The following is a 20,391-nucleotide window of genomic DNA, read 5'->3' on the forward strand; positions in this document are numbered from 1 at the left end:
AAGGCCTTTACATGTGCATAACAATTCACAATCATTGAATGTTCTCACAAAAAACTTGTACCCTAGTCTACACAAGCAACATTATTGATAATAGCCCCCAAATGTCCATATTTTTCTAGCATATCTTTTTACTTATTTTCAGTTTTACATTTTCTGAATCCTATTTTCTGCTATAACTAGTATATATCTGTTTTAAAAGTATAATCTGAAAATCTGTCCTTTACCTAACAAGATTGACTCGTTTACATTACAATTATCACTATCTTTTAAATTTTGTTTTCTACATATAATTCATTAATTTTTTAAAAAATTCTAAATTGTTACTGTTTTTAAATTCTATTTTCATCTTTTTTTCTGATTAGCTTCTCTCAGCTGATATAGAACTCATATCCTGTTTTTCTGGTTTATTATTTAAATGTTTACGTGATTTGTTTGATGTTAAAGTCAATTATTATCTCTATGCTCTTTCTGAAAAATGCTACAATTTTAGAATTTTACTTGATCATCTCTTTCATATTCTCTCTTATTTCTTTGTTAGTGCTAATTTACTTTTAACTCTTCCCAAGTTATTACCATTATTACTATAACTGATACATGTTTACAATAAGTTTCAATTATTTTCTCATCATAGTTTCTTAAGTATTACTCCATCTTTTAAATTTCATTCTCTTCCTACTGAAATATATTTTTTATTAGTTCTTTCAATAAAGGTCTCTAAGTTATGTGTTCTTAGTCATTAAAATGGTAAGCATTTATGTCTTCCCCTCTTGAGTGGCAACATAGGTAGTATAGTATACTTTTATATCTCTCTTATTTTTTAAAACTTTTTTGTAGTTGTAGATAGATAGCATGCCTTTATTTTTTTAAAAATATGGTGCTAAGGATTGAACCCAGTGCCTTGCACATACTAGGCAAGTGCTCTACCACTGGGCCCCAGCCCCAACCCCACCCCTGTTATTTTTGCTAGTCCATTATTTTTTTCTCCTTCAATTTCTCAATAGCAATCTCCTTAGAAAAAAACTGCTGTCTTGTATGGATATAGATATACATACATGTAAATTTGTTTTAACTTTCCTGCTGATAATTCATTAGACTTCTTAAATCATAGAATTCTTGTCATTTATTAATTCTAAATTGTATAAGATTTTTTCATTTTTCTTATTCTCCCTTTGTGGAAATGAATGATTTGTATATTGTACATTTTCATATTTTTCCATCTATTGTCTCTTAACCTCTCATTCATATTTTCCATTCTCTCTTCAACATGAATTTTAGCTATATTCTTTATATTTATCTAATTTATTGCTCAACTTATAAATTTAATTTTAAATTTAATTATTTCTGGAATTTTGGTTCTTTTCAAGTCTACCTGTTCATTTTTTTCCACAGTTACCTTGTAATCATATTCTAAAATAATTTCATCATATTAAATACAACAATTTTATGGTCTTTTTCAGATTGTTCTAATATCCAAAGTCTGGGGTCATGCTAACCTTCTAGTTTGATTTATCTTCCAACTCTCACTTATGAGAATCATGACTTTCTCATGTCATTTCTAATTTATTTACTTTTTCTACTATGAGATTATTGTTTTTTGAAGTTTGGAACTTAATTTTCTTTTTTTCTTGATGGAGTCCTGTATATCCTGAGTTGTAGAAATCTTTCCTGCAAGATTTCTTTCAACTAGTTACCTCAAGAATGTTGCTGGTGTTATAGTTAAAGCTTTGTCCCAGAGTTTCATGAACTGACTTCCAGACCACTCACGTATAATCGAATCAAGCCCTTATTGAAGCACACCGGTGGCGGCTGACCAGAACATAAAGCTGCTCCCCTGATCAGCCCCGAACAATTGCAAGGGCACTCCTTATAAGCCTGAAAACCGCAAAAGGGATGTTCTGGGGGGTCTAGCCAATGCAAGCAAACCAGGTTACAGAAGCGGGACAGTGCAGTCAAGCGGAGGGAAGCCTAATTAATCACAGTTAGCCCAGTCACCCCAGTTACAGAAACAGAGCCCTGTTACCCTAGTTACAGAAACAATGCCCCATTAGGTAGTTTTGTGTTCTTAAAGGTTTCTTTAGCAAAAGGAAAAGAACATCTTGCCCCAGTCATGACTCTTCTACTTGGCATGGTTGTTTTACAGGATGAAGTCATAAAACAAAATGGAGTCACATTTGCTCCTACTATCACACTGGTTTGCAATCAGATTTTCCTCACATTATTTATGCAGTTTTAAACTCCTGCCATAACATGATATAAATGTGGATACTTCACCAGCTCATGACATGAGCTTGGAGATTCCTCATGATAGGTGTTTTTTTGGACCCACATTCCTAAGTGAAGATAAATCTCCTTGCTCCTTCCTTGGGTCAGTGAAAGCAATCTAGTGAGTCTTTCACAGATGAGGTGGCCCCTCCCAGTAGTTGATGGTTAATTAGGGTCCTGGTTCTCATCTACTTCTTTTGACTCCCTGGTCACTACTTTTTCCTCAGCATCTAGTACCCTGCCTGATGTATGGTGGTAGGGAATATACAAATTCAATCAATAAATATGGAAGCCTTGTTCTTAATCTTCTAAAATTACATTCTCCTTTTACAAACAGTAAAATAATTTATCTCCTGACTCATTTATGAGGATAACTTCCAAATGACTATTCTGATTTAATTTTTTGATCAAAGGCTTATCACATTAAAAAAAAAACTCTAAGTTTCCTTTTTTTTTTCCTAATGAAGAACTGTGTACCCTGATTTGTAGAAAGTAGCCAAGAATGGTTCAATAATTTACCAATAGTTTAAAAAATGATTAATGAGATGTTTAAAAAAATACTCAAGTCTCTTGACTCCCCTGCCCTGTTCTTTCTGGTGACCTTTCTTCTGGTTAACGAAAATCTTTATCAAGGATATAGACTATAGGTGGATCCATGACCTGCCTTCTATTTAAGTAATAAATTTTGTGGACTATATACATACATAAATTTTTTCTGAGTAAGGAATATGTAGCTTTCATCCAGTTTTGACAATGCCAAAGCCTCAACAATTTTTAAATATTGTAGCATGTATTTGTAAGCTTTAAATATTGTAGCATGTGTTTGTTGTCTTTTTACCCTTGTCTTCATATTGGTTCTACTCTTAATGAGTGTTAAATAATTACTATGAATTAAATATCCACTACATTGCCAAAGGATCTGATGGTATGAGTCATATTAAAATGTCATTTAAAGGTGAATAATTTAGTTCTGGAGTATGGAATCATTTGACAAATGAGTTTAGGGGTACTCTGATGATTTTATGTATCGAGAGTGGTAATATGAATGCTCACACATTGGCTATACCTTAATATTACTTTAGCTAGATTTCTGGAACTTATTCCTATGAATTATAAAAAAACCAAAGTATTTATGTTTTGAATCGGTCTACACTGTTGAAATGTAGTCACATGGAGGTTTTTACTCAGGAGAACTGAAGCCGGGGTGCTAAGCAAATTGGTCAATATATGTATAGCAGTGGTTTGTGGATCTTGAATATCCATAGGGCTAAACCGCAGTTTCTTTGTTAGGAATATTTTGCTGTTGCTAAACCTGCTTTGTATATTTAATGCCTGTGGTATAAAATGGGCAAGGGGAATAACACTGTCTTTGTTGTAGACTTTAGTGCCGCGTCTTCCTCGGCCACAAGCCATCCTCGCTTCCATGAGGACAATCCTCTCTTTAGAGGCACCCTGCTCCTCAGGTGTTAGCATTTGGAATGGAGGGGCCAAAGCTGAGGCCATCATATACTTTCAGAAATTATTATTGGAGATTCAAAGACAGTCGGTTAAGCGTGCATTACTCTACGGATACATTTCAAATTATAGGAAACTAGATTGTGCTATGTGTATGAAAAAACAAAGAAAGGATAAAAGGAGAGTAGGATGAAGATGCAGGCACCCTTGAAAGAAAGAAAGAAGTGAAGAAAGAAAGAGGAAATGGGAGGGAGGGAATAAAGGTGGGAGAAAATAAAAAGAAAATAAGAAAGGAAGAAAAGGAATTAGAAATTAAGAATAAAAGGAGGAAGAAAGGAAGGAAGGAAAAGGATTTCCTTGTTTCCTGACAATTACTCTCTTTTCTATATAGATTGAGTTGATTTTGCTACAGCCAAGGCTTAACTAATGCATTTTTTTTCCTATGGATGAATGTCTTTGTTTTTATTTTAGTTTGTTCTGTTTCTTTTATTTGTACATTTGAAGGCATAATGTCTCCAAGTGCTCAAGTCAAACCATTTGAATGTTGATTTGATCGCTGACTAGCTAAGTGAATAGCTTGGACATACTTATAAATTATTTGTTGTTTATCTAAAATTCAAATTTAAGTGGGTGTGTTTCATTTTATTTGGTGACGTGTGTGTATGACATACTTTCTTCCTTGTAAAAACAAAGGTAATGAGACAAAATCCTCAAATATGCTAATATTTAAGGGATATAGTAAACATTATGTAAAATAGTTTATGAGAAATATAGTTCATTATTTCCTTTTTTTCTTCCCTTTGCAAGAAAGCTTTGTTTACCAAACTCATCATTCCAAGACTATCAACTGGTAGTGAATATTTCTTAGATGCACTGAACTTTTGCTTATTGTGTTAATAGAGTAATACCTAGGGGAAATGGCTTGATTGAAGAGAAGTTTAAGAGCAGTGGATTGGTTTATTTTAGAACATGAACTATGGGGAAATGCTTTAAACTTTTCATGCAATAATGTCTCTATTTCTGAGTTAGGGAATTTGAAAGTCTACCTATTTCAATCTAATTGACTTTACCCAGGCATCCCATTCCAAGATGCTTTAATAGTCATTCTTATTATATACCAATTATGTACCAGTACATACGTAAGTCTTAGTTACAAACAAATTAATTCCAATTTCAATCCGCATCTCTCTACCTGGACGACTTCTTTAAATGCAACCCAAACTGGCCCATTTTTTGCTCAAAGGAAATAGACCATTGAATTTCCCTTAATAGCATTTATCATATATCTCTTTATTTATCACACCAGATCCAGTGGGACAAGATTAGATTTTGGTCTCTTCCAAAACAGTGTGGCTTGCTGGTCAACTACCCAGCAAGCCATGGGCACAAAATTGGCATGCTTCCATTTTTATTTTCTTTGTTCAAAGTCATCATCTTTGGAGATGCCTTGTTAGTATCAGATTAGAAGTTTGTGGAGAATATCAATGTGTCCAGTTTAGCTTGGACACTAAGGCGCATTTTCCTTCAGGGTTTCCTTCATGTTTTCCTTTTCATTTTCTTTCACATTTTCATTTGCCTTTGTGTCGGTTGAGAGCCTAAAACTCAAACTAGGTGTTGCTTGTTGAGTTTCAGAAAAGAAAGAAGGTTTTACCTCCATAGATTGGACGGAACTAAACAATTTCTGTGGCGTACTCTCACTCACTGGGTCAACCGCAGTAGGATAACTTCGGTTTGCATTCATCGGTGATTCTCTGGATACGATATTTTGAACTTCATGTATCGGTTGAGATGAATCACCATCCTTTTTTTCACAGACGGTGCTGAAAGGGATGGCACAAAACACAAGATCTGAAGGCAGCAACTTAAGGTCATTGGCTGGCCGGGTAATCACAAACCTATAAGGAAAGTCAAAGATGAATTCTGAGCTTCTGTGGCTAGGACAGAATGGTTATAGGCAATGAACGAAATAAAGACATCATTTTGCTGGGTCAAAAGAGGAACTGCTTTTGTTTTGCTTTGCTTCATTGGTTTCTGATTGATAGTAACGATCTCTGGGACACCGAATAGAGGAAGTCTCAGAGGAGGGATTGGGGACCTTAGGAATGAAATCTCCCTTTTGGGGGGTTTGCTGTTCTCACTGCTTTAGTGGGAAAGGAATAAGACTGTGATTTGGTTTGCTGATCTCTAAGGACTTCCTAACTCCGGGTTTAACTTCTTTGAACATGCACCACACTAATGAATTCTGTAAGTACAAAACTGAACACCAAGCCAGGCTCTGTCAAATTGGAAGATAACAGGTATTCCTGATATTTCCAACCTGGCTTAGGCCTACCATAAGCTAGTACTCATGCAAACAGGTTTCACACAAAGTTCTATTTGAAACTTTGGTAAGCAAATAGGGAATGTCAATGAATCTTAAGGAAAATTCAAAGTCTGTATTTGCATAGGAAGACTTTGTAGGGAAGCAAGTTGTCTTAGCAAAATATCAGATACATAGCAAATCCTTAATAAATGAATTAATTAATACCTAGTGTTCACGACAGAACACAGAGAGGATAACCTCATATGACTTTCACCCTGTATTTCTTCATTGCTGTCCCCAATGGTTACTTCTCTCCTAAACATGGACCTCAATGCATGATTGACTTTCCTTTACTGAATAATTCATACCTTATTATCTTTCCATTGAAAATACTGTAACCTCTATTTTATTTTAAACAAGATTTACCCTAATCACATAGATCATTTAAAACAGGAGTGCCATTTCCTTCCTTGAGATCCTCTCAAGTATAAACTGCATATTTTCTCAATTAACATGGTTGTCTCAATTACCACAGGTTTTTCTGAGGTGTTGGGGCCAGGGATTAGAGTTCAAGCAGAGAAACAGCATGCCGGAATCAAGTATGCTTCTCAGGATTGCTTCCATAACCTCACACCTCACGCACTTACTTCACAGTGAGTTCTGTAAAGTTATATAACCCTCCCCACTGATTCCTCAGTGCCATCTGTAGACCTTCATGTTTATTAAGGTCTTTGGCACTTGGGATATAATTTTTCCCCCCAACCTCAGGGCCACTATCATCCTATGTGCTTGTAGTATCTATGTGGTTACAGCTCTGACATCCAGACACATTTCTGTGATTTCTACTACTGAATGATGGTTTATCTCCAAACCATTTTCAGGGCTACATTCTGGATATTGTCATTGCCTGTCCAAAATCTTAAGCTTCAGTAAGTCACTCTCCAACCACAACACCCCATCATTCCTTCTCTCTCATTTCCTTCCTCTGGGTATATCTACTCTAACTCTTTACAGTCTAGCATTGCTTCATGGTTAAACCTCATTGCATTCTTCTTAGTAGTTCAAGTCTTACCTTTCTTCAGTTCCCTGAATTATTTTTATTTTCTTTCTCAGCAATGCCTATGAACTGAGAAATCTTAGTACTAAATAAAAATCCCCAAAAGTATACCTCCCACCTAGATATATTATAGGTCTTCCTAAGCATCTGTTATTTTTCTCCTTTTCTCTTATTAATAGAGAAATTACAGGGACTTTTTTCTTCTACTTGAGACCATTCACATTAATAATTTTGTTTCTTTCTCTTTTCTCCTAGAATGGGTTTCGATTGTCTATTTCCACTCCATCATTTTTAATTCCTCCTTCTTTATTGACTACTGTGCGTTCTACTGTGAGAATCTTGTCTAGGGCCTAAACAATTGTATTGTCTCTAGATTTTATCTTCTTTTCTTATATCCTCTATATACATTTCCTCTCTCTTCCACACTCCTGGCAGAAGGATCTCCAGTTAATAAAGTTGAAATCTGAACAAAGTGCATCCCTGATTTATAAACACAAAGCACAGTGGCTGGAAAGAAGCACTCAATAAATATTTACAAAATGAGTCCAGCAAAAAACAAGTAAATCTTTCCAATGCAGACAATGTCTTTATCTTTAGAAAGTTGTACAAGTGTGGGTGGAAGTTAGGTTGCAAAAGAACTTATTTAAAATTTAGGTCTGCATATTTCAGTTTTCACTGGGGACACAAACACCATCCTCCTTAGAAGGCCAGTATTAATTGGGCCTTAACCATCAGCATTCCTATTGTTTACACTCATTCTTCTTTCTTCCTACATCATGATTTATCAGCATCTTTCCATAATAACTGTGGACTCTGAGCTATGGAGTTCTCTTTCACATATAAAGTAGCTTTGGTTCTCCTGCTTGGGTGGGTGGCCAGCACTTTTCAAATTAGCACACTCCCCTTTTATGTTCTGGGTTGCGCGCCTCTTCATCTATCATGCGGTATAAGCCAACACATAAGATTCCAAGACAATCTAATGAGCCACAGAATAGTTGTCCAAAGGTGGTTCTTGGCTGTGAAAAAAAAAAAGAGAGAGAGAAAAATGTGTCTGCTGGGCACATTCATCAAGCAATAACAAGCACATATTCAAATGTTATTTTCCTTTTTTTTTTTGCGGTCCAACTTTAGAAGACCTGAAAGACATTTCCTAATATATTTATGATAATAGTGTTTAATGACTTGGTAATTATAGTAACTGATGATTAGTTTTGAGATACTAATCTGTTTGATTTGCTTTTCTTTTTGTCATTCAAGTTCTTCTGAGAGCCTCGGATGCGTGTGGTACGTGTGTATTCTTATTACTTTTCCTATTTGGTGACCATCATTGAGAATTAACAATGAGCAATGGGTTCCAAATTCAGTTTTTGAGTTAGTCCATGATTGGATGTTAGATGACCCCCAAGGAGTCATCTTATCCCACTCTTACTGAGATCACAATCTCAAGCACACTTCTTACATTTGGTCTCTGGCTCTGGCCAACAAACTTATCACAAATAGACAATGAGTTCAAAAGCAGCAGCAGATAGGACAAATAGGTTCAGAAAGGGCAAAAGAAAACAGTCTGCTCAGTTCTACAATTTCTTAAGAAAAGAGCAAAGTGAGTGAAGGTAAGACACATGGGCAGACCAATCTATTATTTCTCTGATACCAGCAGGCGGTTGCCAGCTGCAGTCTCTGGGCATAAAATCACTCACTAGTCAACTGCAGATGAGGCACCCGGGTCCACAGAAATGCACAAGATCAGACAATACTGTGGGAGTGTTTGGAAAGTTGTTTGTACCTGGGCTTCAAATGTAAAGAGCACAGGATATGCCCTTTTTGGTAGCATATGTTGAGACACACTGGGCAAGGAGGCCTGGAACACCATACTCCTTGTGAAGGGAGCAATTTTTTTCTGATGTCCACTGAACCAGAAAAAGATGTTTCCTTGTCAAGGTCTGCCTCTAACAATAATACTGGACAGGTGGATAACAATATTAATCAAAACCAAACCAGCGCTTGGAGTTGTGGCCCGTGCCTAGAATCCCAGTGGCTCAGGAGACTGAGACAGGAGGATTGCAAGTTCAAAGCTAACCATAATAATTTAGCCAGGCCCTAAGCAACTTATTGAGACTCTTTATTCAAATTAAAAATAAAAAAGGACTAGGGATGTGACTCAGTGGTTAAGTGCCCCTAGGTTTAGTCTTTGGCATCAAAAAACAATAAACAAACAAAAAAGCAACACACTGATCAGTAGATTATTCATGTCCAGTCGGCACTCTACTCTGAGGCCTAGATGAGCCACTAGAATTTGCCAGAATTCTTATCGCCTCCCTTTGCTATAATTGGTCATTCAGTAGCAACCTGGATTAAGAAAAGTCAAGCATTTTCTACTGGTTAGCCCACTGTGATTCTTTGACTTAATCACAGAGCTATTCTGCCTGATGTCAGCTGACCTGATCAGATTTCTTTAGCATTGTGGTTACTGAAAGAATGGTCAGACCCTGGGACAGTATTCCTGAGATGGAACCCTGCTCTGACATTGTTGAACAATATGGTGGCTTCAGGTAAGCCCTTGCTTCTGAAAACCTCAGTTTTCTGATCTGTTAAATAAAATCAATGATGATGCCTACTGTACAAATCCTTGGACAGATTAAGTGAAAAAATCTAAAGTAGTCAGGCACAGGGAAAATACTTAGTAAGCTTTAAGTATTATAATTATCAGTAATAACCTTGTCAAGGTACAAAGTTATTAGGTATTCTTGCCCATTTTATGCTACAGTAACAGAATAAGTTATAAAGATCTAAGATTTATTTCTTACAGTCCAGAGGAAGAGATGTTCAAAGTCAAGGGGCCACATCTAGCAAAGCTCTTCTTGCTGTGTCACCCCATGGCAGAAGGTAGAAGGGAAAGACAGCACATTTGCAAGAGAGAAGGTAAATGGGCTAAACTAGTGCTTTTGCCAGAAGTCCACTCTCATGATTACTAACCCACTCCACTGTCTATTTCCTGGTATTGCTACAAAAAATAACAAGAAAATGCACTGAGTTGTAAAACAATCTATGAATATAAGATGGTATTAATTTTGTTACTGCTATTATTATTTCTATGTGGTAGACCATCTATAAACACAAACAGCCAACACAATTTTCAGAAACTCAGAGTGTTCAGGAAGTGAGAGAATCGAGTATGATAAGAGTAGACTCACTTGAATGTCTGATAAAATCGTTTGCTCTAAGGACAGAAGCCCCAGTTTACACCGCATTCTTCCAGACGAATACGTAGAGTAGCTGTCGGTCAACCCAGTGAACTTCTCCTTATCCAATTGTTGTTCCATCTGAGAGCTTACTCCTCCTGTCACCAGCATCTGAAGTAGTTCCAGGACATGGTAGTTGTAGAAGGCCTGAGGAGCAAGGACAATTCATGTGTAATGTTAGAGCAGCCAGCATGTAAATGGTGGAGGTGTTCAGACCTGGAGATCTAGTGGACGTCACTGTTTGACATGGACCAGATAGTGCAGAGAACTCCTCTTGTGATTATTATTATCAAAACCACTTTGGATAGGAGACTGGGTTAGGTACAACTGAGTGAAAACAACCTGGACCATGATCCTGTTTCCTTGGAGCTTATGCTGTAGAAGGAGGAGAAAGTGGGTAATGATATAGATACCAAGGATTTCTTTCTTTCACAGAGACCAGAGGAGTATGTTAAGCCACAGATACCATAATTATCGGCAACATATATATTTTAAAAATGTGTATTTAGTGGAACACCCTACAGACTTTCTCCTAGGGGACTTCTGATACTATTGTCATCTATACTTGGGCTATTTTTTGGATGTGAGCCTACTTATACTCCTTCTGATTGTGCCTGACTTGAGGACAGACATTGACTTAGGTCTTACTAATATTTGGATTTCCCATGACTATTATTATACATTTAAGAAATCATAGGTTCTGGATAAGTAAATGTATGGGGTTTTAGAATGACTGACATCAAAATGAAACAGGATGATGACGTGGGTCTAATTATTTTGAAACAGGATTGAGTCTGAATTGAGTTCATTTTCATGAACTCCCTTTCTCCACAATTCCTACCATAATCTGTAACCTAGGCATGAACATATTTGCAAGTGTCATTCTTAACTTTCTATCTTTAAAAAAAAAATCTATATTATACTTTTACTCCTGAAGAAATAAGTATTACAGAAAAAAGAATTACAGGAAAGCAATCATTTTTATAATAAATAATATAAGTGACTGTTATTAGTCTAGAATTTTTATCACTCATTTTCTCTATAGCCAAACTCAGGTACTCTTCTTCTGAAGCCTGTGTGATGATGATGGTGAATGATGAGGGTGGTGGTAATTTTCGAGACAGGGTCTTGCTGTGTTGCCTATGCTGGCCCAGAACTTTCGGACTCAAGTGATCCTCCTTCCTCAGCCTCCTGAGTGCTGAGATTATAGGCATGCACCACCATACCCTGCTGAAGCCTGAATTTCTAAAGGGACCTTTTTACTAGTTTTCTTCTCATTTGCAATCATGAATCAGATCGTGCCATCTGCTTCCTCAAACTTAGATACCTTACTATGGTCTTCAGAGCCCTTGTGATCTGATATCATCTCCCTTTCTTGGCTCACCTTCATTAACTATTCACTGCAATACACATACTAGTCAGTCTGTAGCGGCTTGGCCTATTCTTTTCTTCTCTTCCAGCTTTGCTTTTGGACACCTTGTTCATCTCTTACCAGCTTGGGTCTCCTCATCAGAATGAAGCTTATTTCTCTTTAGGATCCCATGACCTCTGGCTTTTACTCTATTTCCTTCTTCTGTATTTTATAGTTAATTGTTCATATGAAATAGGCCTGAGTTTGAATCTTGTATTGTCACACCCTTGACCAGTATTCTTGGGCAATTTATGCATTTTTTTTCCTTTAAAGTTGACATGACAATACCTGCCTTCTATCGTTGTTTGCAGGATTTAATGAAATCTACCTATTACTAATTTCTATTCCCTTTATTATTAGTTCTCATGTACCTGGATTATCTGGAGCTACACTAACAAGTGCAGATTTATGAGATCCCAGATCTCCTGAATCAGAATTGATGAATGGAAGTGGGAGAGAGAATTTAAAGAATACCCCAGAGATTCTGACACGGCTGGTTTTCAGAACAGAGAAATCCTTCCTTGAAATTATGTGCTTTCTCAGAGGATGGCCTTAATCTACTTACCATCATCTTCAGAAGTGCTTGTTTTGAATGGGGCACGTATTTATGGGATGTAAGGGTATTTACTGACTACAATAGGCAGGAGAATTTTAACAAACCAATATTGCTAGTAAAATGTAGAGGTGGCTGGTACAAGTTGACTTAAGAAATAACGTTAAGTTATATGGATTAAGAGAAAATCAATGTAACTGTTAACATAGTTTTTGGATTAAAAGATGACTTCACTCTAGTCCTTGGACTGGGAGAATCTACTTGCATTTCTTCTCTTTATTCCATCCCACTAGCACCCAGAAAGGTGCTTTTGGAATCAGCCCCCTGACATCCAGGAGGAAATGGAGGATATAAATCCAGGTTGAGCCACAATCCGTTTAAGCACATGTGGCCATAGTGTGAGTGATCAAACATAATACTGTTAGAATAATTCTCCTCTGATTAAAGAAAAGGTGTAAATTCTTGGGTTATCCTGCTGTTGATGGCTCTAGGGAAACGTGTGCTTTACATATTTAACTGAGAGGCTTAGCCTTTGAATATATCATTTCTTCAGTTTTGACATCAAAAGGATTGCAATTCTAAATTGGGGGAAATAATGGGATTTATATGTCACCCTTATACTGTGAGTTCATCTCCTTATTCTTATTTGGAGTTCTTTGCTATTGACCTTTCTCAACTTCACATTTTTTCCTCCCCCCTCCCCTCCCCTCTCCTCCCCTCTCCTCCCCTTTCCTCTCCTCTCTTCTCCTCTCCTCTCTTCTTTCCTTCCCCTTCCATCTTTTCTTCCTCCTTTGCGTGCTTTCTTTCTTTTCCTTCTCTAGAAAATTTCAAAGTTAAAATGTGTTTGAAATGTTTTTTTTTTGGACTTTGGACTGCAATTCTAATGCAATAGCATGTACTAGAATACTAGAATTTCTAACATTGAGTTTCCAATGTTAGAAAACGTTGCAGCCCAAGTTGTTTAAGTTTTTAACTGCAATAAAACATGAGGTCTCTTTCATAATCTGGTATTACCTAATAGTATACATACTAATATCGAAGCCATCTGCTGTTCTTTATTCTGAGATTTTTCCAAAGGCCTTATGATCAAACATCTTTTGGGAAATAACTTTCAACTCCAAGTGAGGCTCTATGGTTGGAAAATTGCAACTAACCGGCTGAGAGACCTTGAGAATTTCATCTAACTTCTGTGGGCTGTTCAGTTTTCTCACAAGTACAGGAAAAGTGTTCCCTAAGTTCTTGTCTATTTATGAGACTCTTTAATTGTAAAGCTATGTAGGATTATTGCACATAAGGCCTGACTGGTCTTGCCATAATTTAGTTTTCATAGCACTGAACTGATAAAGATTTTAAAGCAAATATGAATTAGGTATAGACAAATTCTTGTAAACGGGACAGGAGTTTAGGTAGTATACCAGGGAATATTGTCAACAGTATCAACAGTATCAGTTGGATATTTGGAGATAAAACCCATTATATTTCAGTGAAAATATATAATATCCATCACAATGTAGAGATTTTAAACTTGTGTGAAAATATAAGACTTCATTATTTCTAAGTGGCGACTACTTCATAACACATTACTGTGGGCTTTGCTGCATCCTGGGACTTGTATATTCATTCTCCTTAGAATTTATAAGGATGATTGGGAGGGAAAGATGGAAAGTAAGAGTGAAGTTTTCCAAGTACATATAGGAAGGAAGCAGTCCCATAAACATCATGTGGGGAATATTTCACCAAGATTGAAGTTGAGGCTGGTGTTTTTCTCTTATTTCACGGTTTGTTTGCTGAAGTGTGAGCCCCCTTTTCCTGAGAGAGTCTATTCTGAAGACATCTCTTAGCTTTGCTCTCCTGTAAGTGTGGGCATCCGGGAAACAAACAGTTTTAGTTTAATTATACCCACTGATTGTACAGCCATAGGGCCCCGATCTCTCGGTACATTGAGGTGGGCATCAGGTTGGAAGAGCCTAACCCCTAAGATATTCTTGGGGCAGGGACATTATAGTATAAAAGGAATGAAAAAAATAGAGGGAATGGTTGAATCTTGCCTCCCACTTAGGACTTCTGACTGGAAATGGGAAACCTGTCTTGGAGAGGAGAACAGGATACTCCTATACTTTTCTGTTGGTTGTTATATAATTTGTAGGGAGTGCTTTCTAAAGTCTTCTTAGCAATAGAAATATTTCTTCCAATGAAATCTTATGTAGATGTGCCTCAAATATGGCCAGAAAAAAGCAGAGTTGCTCTAATCAAGGAGAGAGGTGTGGGAAGGCACGTCTGTGTCTCTTTTCTGCCTGTCTCGTCAGCAACCCCTGAGCACTCAGAGAGTTGGATTCCTCTAAGAAAAACCTGAAAATTCTTGCATTGGAAAAATACTAGTAATAAAGAACTAGGTTTCTGGAGGGGCAGTTGATTGTGGTGGTGAGGTCTGTCTCTGGAATCACATAAAGTTGGGTTTAAAAACAACTTTTTATTTGTCAGTGATGTAGCCTTTGACAGATTATATCCCTCTAAGCCTCAGAGTCTTTATCTATAAAATAAATCTAAGAATAGTATTTCCTTAATTGAGTTGACAGGAGAATCAACAAGGTAATACAATATGCTTTAGCAAAGTCTTGGCACAAGAGAAATGCTTGAAAGATACTACTCTTCCTATGACTGATATTGCTATTGTTATTGGTAACATCTCAACAACAGAAATTATGAGAATTAGTTGCATAGAGGTCTATTGTGGGGAAAATTTGCAGGTATGAGCTAGGAGAGAAGAGCTGTGGATCTTGTTGATGTCGCCATGAATCTATGTTAGAGGGGATGAAGGCCATGGAGCCCATAGCTGACATCCTAACTATATGGGAAGAATGATGTCTTTGCTTCCTCCCAAACTCAGCCAGGAGATACTCTGTTATGTAAGGAAAATAAAGTGTAGGATTTGAGAACATCTGCGTATTCTGGTATTTCCAGTAGATGATGGTGAATGTTCTCTTTTTTTCTCTGAGACTATTTCCATGTGACCTGGTGGTAAGATCCAGAGACGAACCAAGACCAAATGGTACCCAGAGGGGAGGAGCCTGTGAAATTGGAAGTTCAGGGACAACTCCAGCCTAATCCTTAGGTTTGTTTTTCTTTCTGTGTGAATGGTTGGATAGGACATCATCCAAGGAAAGGAAAACCAGAGAGGGCAGCACTCACTGATTATGTTCGGTAGTCTGGTTTAGCTCAACATTTCAGCATTATCACATGTAATGTGCCATACACCATTAAAGATGCAAGTAATAGCTAGAATAAAAGGCTACCAGATAGGTATTTAGAGGTTCACTATCCCTGTGAGCCTCCTTGACATAAGTGGTGCCTTCTGCCCTGGTGCTCCATTACCATCCCCATTCCATAGACAGCTGACCAAGAGCCAGTCCTAACTTACACACTTATCAGGACCCTTTAAGGGCTAAGTGATGGTCCAGCGTGGCTTGTAACCTCATGTGACAACTTCCTATATAGGGCACACTTACTTGACTTTGTCTCTCTCTCATGGACTTCACCATCTAGCCTAAGAAAAGACTTCTGAGATTTTATGTAGCTCATTTTGTTTTCTAGCAAGGGATCATCTTCTCATCTTGACTGCCCAAGGTCAAGATCACGCTCATGGTGCGTTATAGAAGTCAGCACTAAGCCTAGGCGCCAACACCTGGCTCAAGACTTAATTATCAAGTTTGCGTTTCCTATGCTGGCTTATGCTGTATGTTCATTTCCTTTATTTCTACTCTTCCAACCCTTCATCATCTATTCTGCCTGCCACGGTTCAATATACTCCCTGCTCAAAGCATATGTTGGAAACACTCCACACTAAACACTGTTAAGTGGTGAGACCTTTAAGAGATGATCAGGTTATGAGATCATAAATGGATTAATGCCATTATTGTTGGGGTGGATTAGTTATTACAGTAGTGGGCTCTTGATAACAAAGATGAGTTTGGCCCTCTCCTCTCTTATCTTTTTGCATGTGCTCTATTACCTTCTTGCCTCCCACCGTTCGATGACACAGCAGAAAGAACCTCACCAGATGCCACACAGATGACTGCACCATGCCCTTGGACTGCCCAGTCTTCAGAACTGTGAGCCAAATAAACTTCTATTGTGTATAAATGGCCTGGTCTCCAGTATTTTGTTATAGAGGTATAAAACACCAAGACACTACCTTCTGACTAACTCTAAATAGAATCTGTGGCTTTATTCTGCCTGTGTGGCCCAGTGGAGCAGTGGAGTTTAATTAAGTCTCAAGTTTAATTTAAGGCATGAAGCTTCCTGCCACTTAAGAGTTTCTGAAAAGAACTAGGAGCTTAAACCCATCTAAAATGCATCCTGCCGACAGGTCAAGTTCATCAGAAGTCACCTTCTGCCTGACACTCCAGTCATTAATTCCAGGCAAGTTAATTGACATATCAGTGACAGACAGTGATACAACACTCTGTCTGACAGAGTCACCTTCTCGGAAAAGTAACCTGACTTGATTCCCTCCAATGCATCCCTCTCTGGCTCAGTCAGGGGCTGTATGTTACTTAACCCTTTAGAAACTTGATAACCCACAAAATTGTTTAACGTTAAACTATTCCTGAAGCAGTGGTATCTGTTTGAGAGTTCCCTAGGGTTCACGAGACCCTTCCATGGCTAAGAAAGGCAGAGTCAAGGGCCACATAATACCTTCCTTGATGTCAGGAGAGAAACATATATGTCCTGGTCACATTCTCCTAAATGTGCAAACTGCTTTGAGACAAGCATACCATTCAGGAATGGTGCCTCTTCTACACAGCATTCCAGAAGTACATTCTGAGTACATTCAAACTGTACTCAGAGCCATGTTTAAGCAAGTGCATATTGGACTTTGGACCTTTTTGTAATCCTTCCCCTGAAAAATCTTAGGATGAAAACTCTGAGGTAGTGGAACATGTGTATTTCCTTTCAGGTGTTTTTGCAGTCATTATAAATGGCCATACACAGATCCTGTATTTCTTAATCAAATTGCAATTCCTTCAACAGTCTGGGCAGCTGCCTCCTGACCTCTGCCTGTATAGTTTCTTCCCCAAGGATCTGAGTGGTGTGCATCCTCCTTTCCTCCAGAGCCTGAATAGCATGCTGCCTTCCCTGGTCACATACTGAAATCTGCAACTACTTCCCCAAACCCTACATTTCCTATCTCATCTTTCCTCAGTCTTTGGGATTGGCATCCTTTGTACATTACTTATTGATGTTCATATCGGTCTCTTCTGTGAGTACAAGCTGCACATAGACGGAGTTTGGTCTGTTTCATCACTGCTGTATCCCTGCACAGTGTAGGAGTTTGATAGGTATTTAATGACAAGTGGATTCTATTTATGGAAATCCTGTAATGAATGCTAGGGATCTACTTTATGGCTAAAGAGCTGCTGAAAACTGAACAGTGACCATGTACTCAGAAATGCATCACACAAGAGGGACAATGGTGGAGGAAGATTTGACTTAACTCTGAGTAAAATTCAAACTACCTAATGCCAAACCTTTTTCCATGAAACCCATGAATCTCTTAGGGCTAACTTCTGAAAGAGCTGTTGGGAAATTGTAGAGAGAAGAGAAGGTAGTATCCATGAAGTTCTGAAACCAAAGGCCCTGGTCTGTGGGGATGCACTTAAAGCTGAAGGGCTAGCATCAAATGTTACAGTTCCCAAGGCCTCAAGTTTATAATCTTGATAATCTCAAAATTTTGCTTCTCTCCTCAAGCAGTTATGAAATAATGTATAGGCATTTTTTTTTAATCAAAGAGAAATCGGAATTGTGAATTGTGATGTTCTCAAACCTTAATCCGCCCACTCACCTCTCTCCAAGAGGTTTGGGGGACTTCTTGGCTTAAATGGACTTACGGTGGCCAGGAGGGAATCCAAGAAGTTGCCAGAGAAGACGGCGCCTGTGGAAAAGGAAGCACTCAGATGCAGGCTTGTTCCCGTGAAGTTCCCTTCCAGTCCACCAATCTGCTCAATGAAGTGGATGTTGGAAGGATTTTCTGCAAGGCAAGAGAGGCAAAAGGGAAAGGCAGGCAGACAAGAAGACAAGGGTTTCCGTGTGAGGCAGGCCAAGGGTGATCACTCATCAAAGGATTTGTGTCTTAATGTTTGAGTCTCTGTGGCTTCTACCCTTAACTCACTACATTGTTTTTTTCATTTCCAAATATTGTCCTCCCCTAAAAACACGAGTCCCTCTTGAGTACTTCACCATCAAAGGAACATTCTTTTACCCCAGGCTCAGTTTGACCAGGGAAGTGTCCTGGGGTCACCCTTACCTAATTTATCTTTCCAACCAGAATGCTTCTGGAAACAAAAGGGAGCACTGGGAACAAGTTCATTGGGGAAACAGGTATAAACAAGGAACATTTGGCCACCCATGTGATCCAGATAGAAAGGCAGTACCCAGGTAGAGATGCTATTTCCCATCAGGACAAAGGGAGGGCGGGCACATTGCATTTTATATGACATGGTGTTTATATAGGTTCCTAGAGTTAATTGAGCCCAGAGTGAGTTAAAGGAGTGCTTCTTGAAATTTACTGTGCAAAAGAATTTCTTGGCAATCTTATTACAATGCAGATTCGGATTTCCTCAGTCCAGGGTGGGGTCTGAGTATCTACACATCCACCAAGCACCTAAGTGCTGCACATTTGTGGACCAATAGCAAGGGCTTAGAGAATCTTCTTAATGAGGCCAGTACAGCAGTACCAAAATAACCTGAGGCTACAACTTAGACCCCTGTAAGCAGAGTCTATAGTCCATACAACTGGCTGCCTTTGGGGAGAACAGAGGGCTGGCTGCCTTTGTTCCTGGACTATTGCTTCAAAAACATTTGAATAGAAAGAAGCACTGAAGATGGAGCTGCTACTTTCTATACAATTAGAAAAGATTCTGTTTTCCAAAACTCAGGCTCCTCTTTTGTACAACAATCCACTGTGGACGCAGGAGGTATCATTTGGACTTCTTCATGTCATTCTGTGGTAAACAGAACTTTGGCAACCATCACAAAAATGATGATACCCTGGCTACTGTTATTTTTGTAAGTAACAAACTTTTTTATTTTTTTGGTCTCTGACCTAGAGGTCTTATGTTCTACCAGCATCCATGAGACAGTGGCAGGTTAACTTGTTAAGATTTCAAGTAGGATAAAATCTTAGAAACTTCACAGTTCTTGACATTATAGTTCTTGATGTTATAGATCAAAGCAAATTCACTGGACATACAATCCAGAATACATTCTTTACTAAGATTGGATTATTCCTTAATTCTTTAAATTATTTCTCAGTAAGTTAGGGGGAAGTGTCAGACTGGTGGTATTAGTGAATCATTTTCTTCTGAGAACAGCAATATTTTTATAAAAGATGAGCAGGGCATGACTAATACCAACCCACATCTCCTATACTCCCACTTCCCTCTCCTTGCAGTGCCAATCCTCAGGATATACATATAACCCATGAGCCTTTGTCCAGACTTCACTGTGTCATTCTAAAGCAGTGTCCTCACATTTCCTAGCTGTTTTCTTGCAGGCCCTTGTACATTCTGTACTAAAGTGCTAACCGTCAGTCCTGCAGCTCCCATGTCAGTATGACCCTTTCCAGCCAGACAAAGAAACAAGAAATTGAGTGAGCTGGCAGGTGACTTGTTAGGCTAATTTGATGAGGTCTGCCTGGAGTCAGAAAATACTTGGCTGAACAAAATCTGTGAGTCCCTGGAGAGTGACCAGATGTACCTATGGACTAGCAAGAAGCCAGCTAATCCCTGAGCCACTTTAACTTACAGTCTTTTAATTCATGAATTTAGTATATTTACACGCAGGGAGTTAAAGATAGTTCAAAATGGGAAGAAAAAATACATGAATAAAAAGTGCAGCTGACAGTCTCAAGATGTTTATAAATAGGCTGGCAGGTACCAGTTTGGGACCTATGGATCTGATGTGCTCAAAGCTGAATTTATGGGCCCAGGCCCAGGATTCAGGTACTAGGTGTTTCTCACCTGCTGCACTTTGATTCCAGCTCCCATGGTGGCAGAGGGGCTACTGATTCTTCTCCAAGTCCCCATACTTTATTCTTAGGACTAAGAGATCTGT

At 38.3% G+C, this 20,391-nt stretch overlaps 1 protein-coding gene across 1 annotated transcript in view; it reads right to left on the minus strand.

The window, feature by feature from the left end:
- Window positions 1-5,224: 5,224 nt before the first annotated feature.
- Kcnu1 (potassium calcium-activated channel subfamily U member 1) overlaps window positions 5,225-20,391 on the minus strand; it is a 166,743-nt gene continuing 151,576 nt past the window's right edge. The window contains 4 exon segments of the mRNA XM_076855278.1: window positions 5,225-5,612; window positions 7,974-8,092; window positions 10,268-10,462; window positions 18,168-18,307. Of these exon segments, the coding sequence (XP_076711393.1) occupies window positions 5,225-5,612; window positions 7,974-8,092; window positions 10,268-10,462; window positions 18,168-18,307 (842 nt within the window).

Source organism: Callospermophilus lateralis, chromosome 4, assembly GCF_048772815.1.
Source record: "Callospermophilus lateralis isolate mCalLat2 chromosome 4, mCalLat2.hap1, whole genome shotgun sequence".
In the NCBI taxonomy this organism is placed as follows: Eukaryota; Metazoa; Chordata; class Mammalia; order Rodentia; family Sciuridae; genus Callospermophilus; species Callospermophilus lateralis.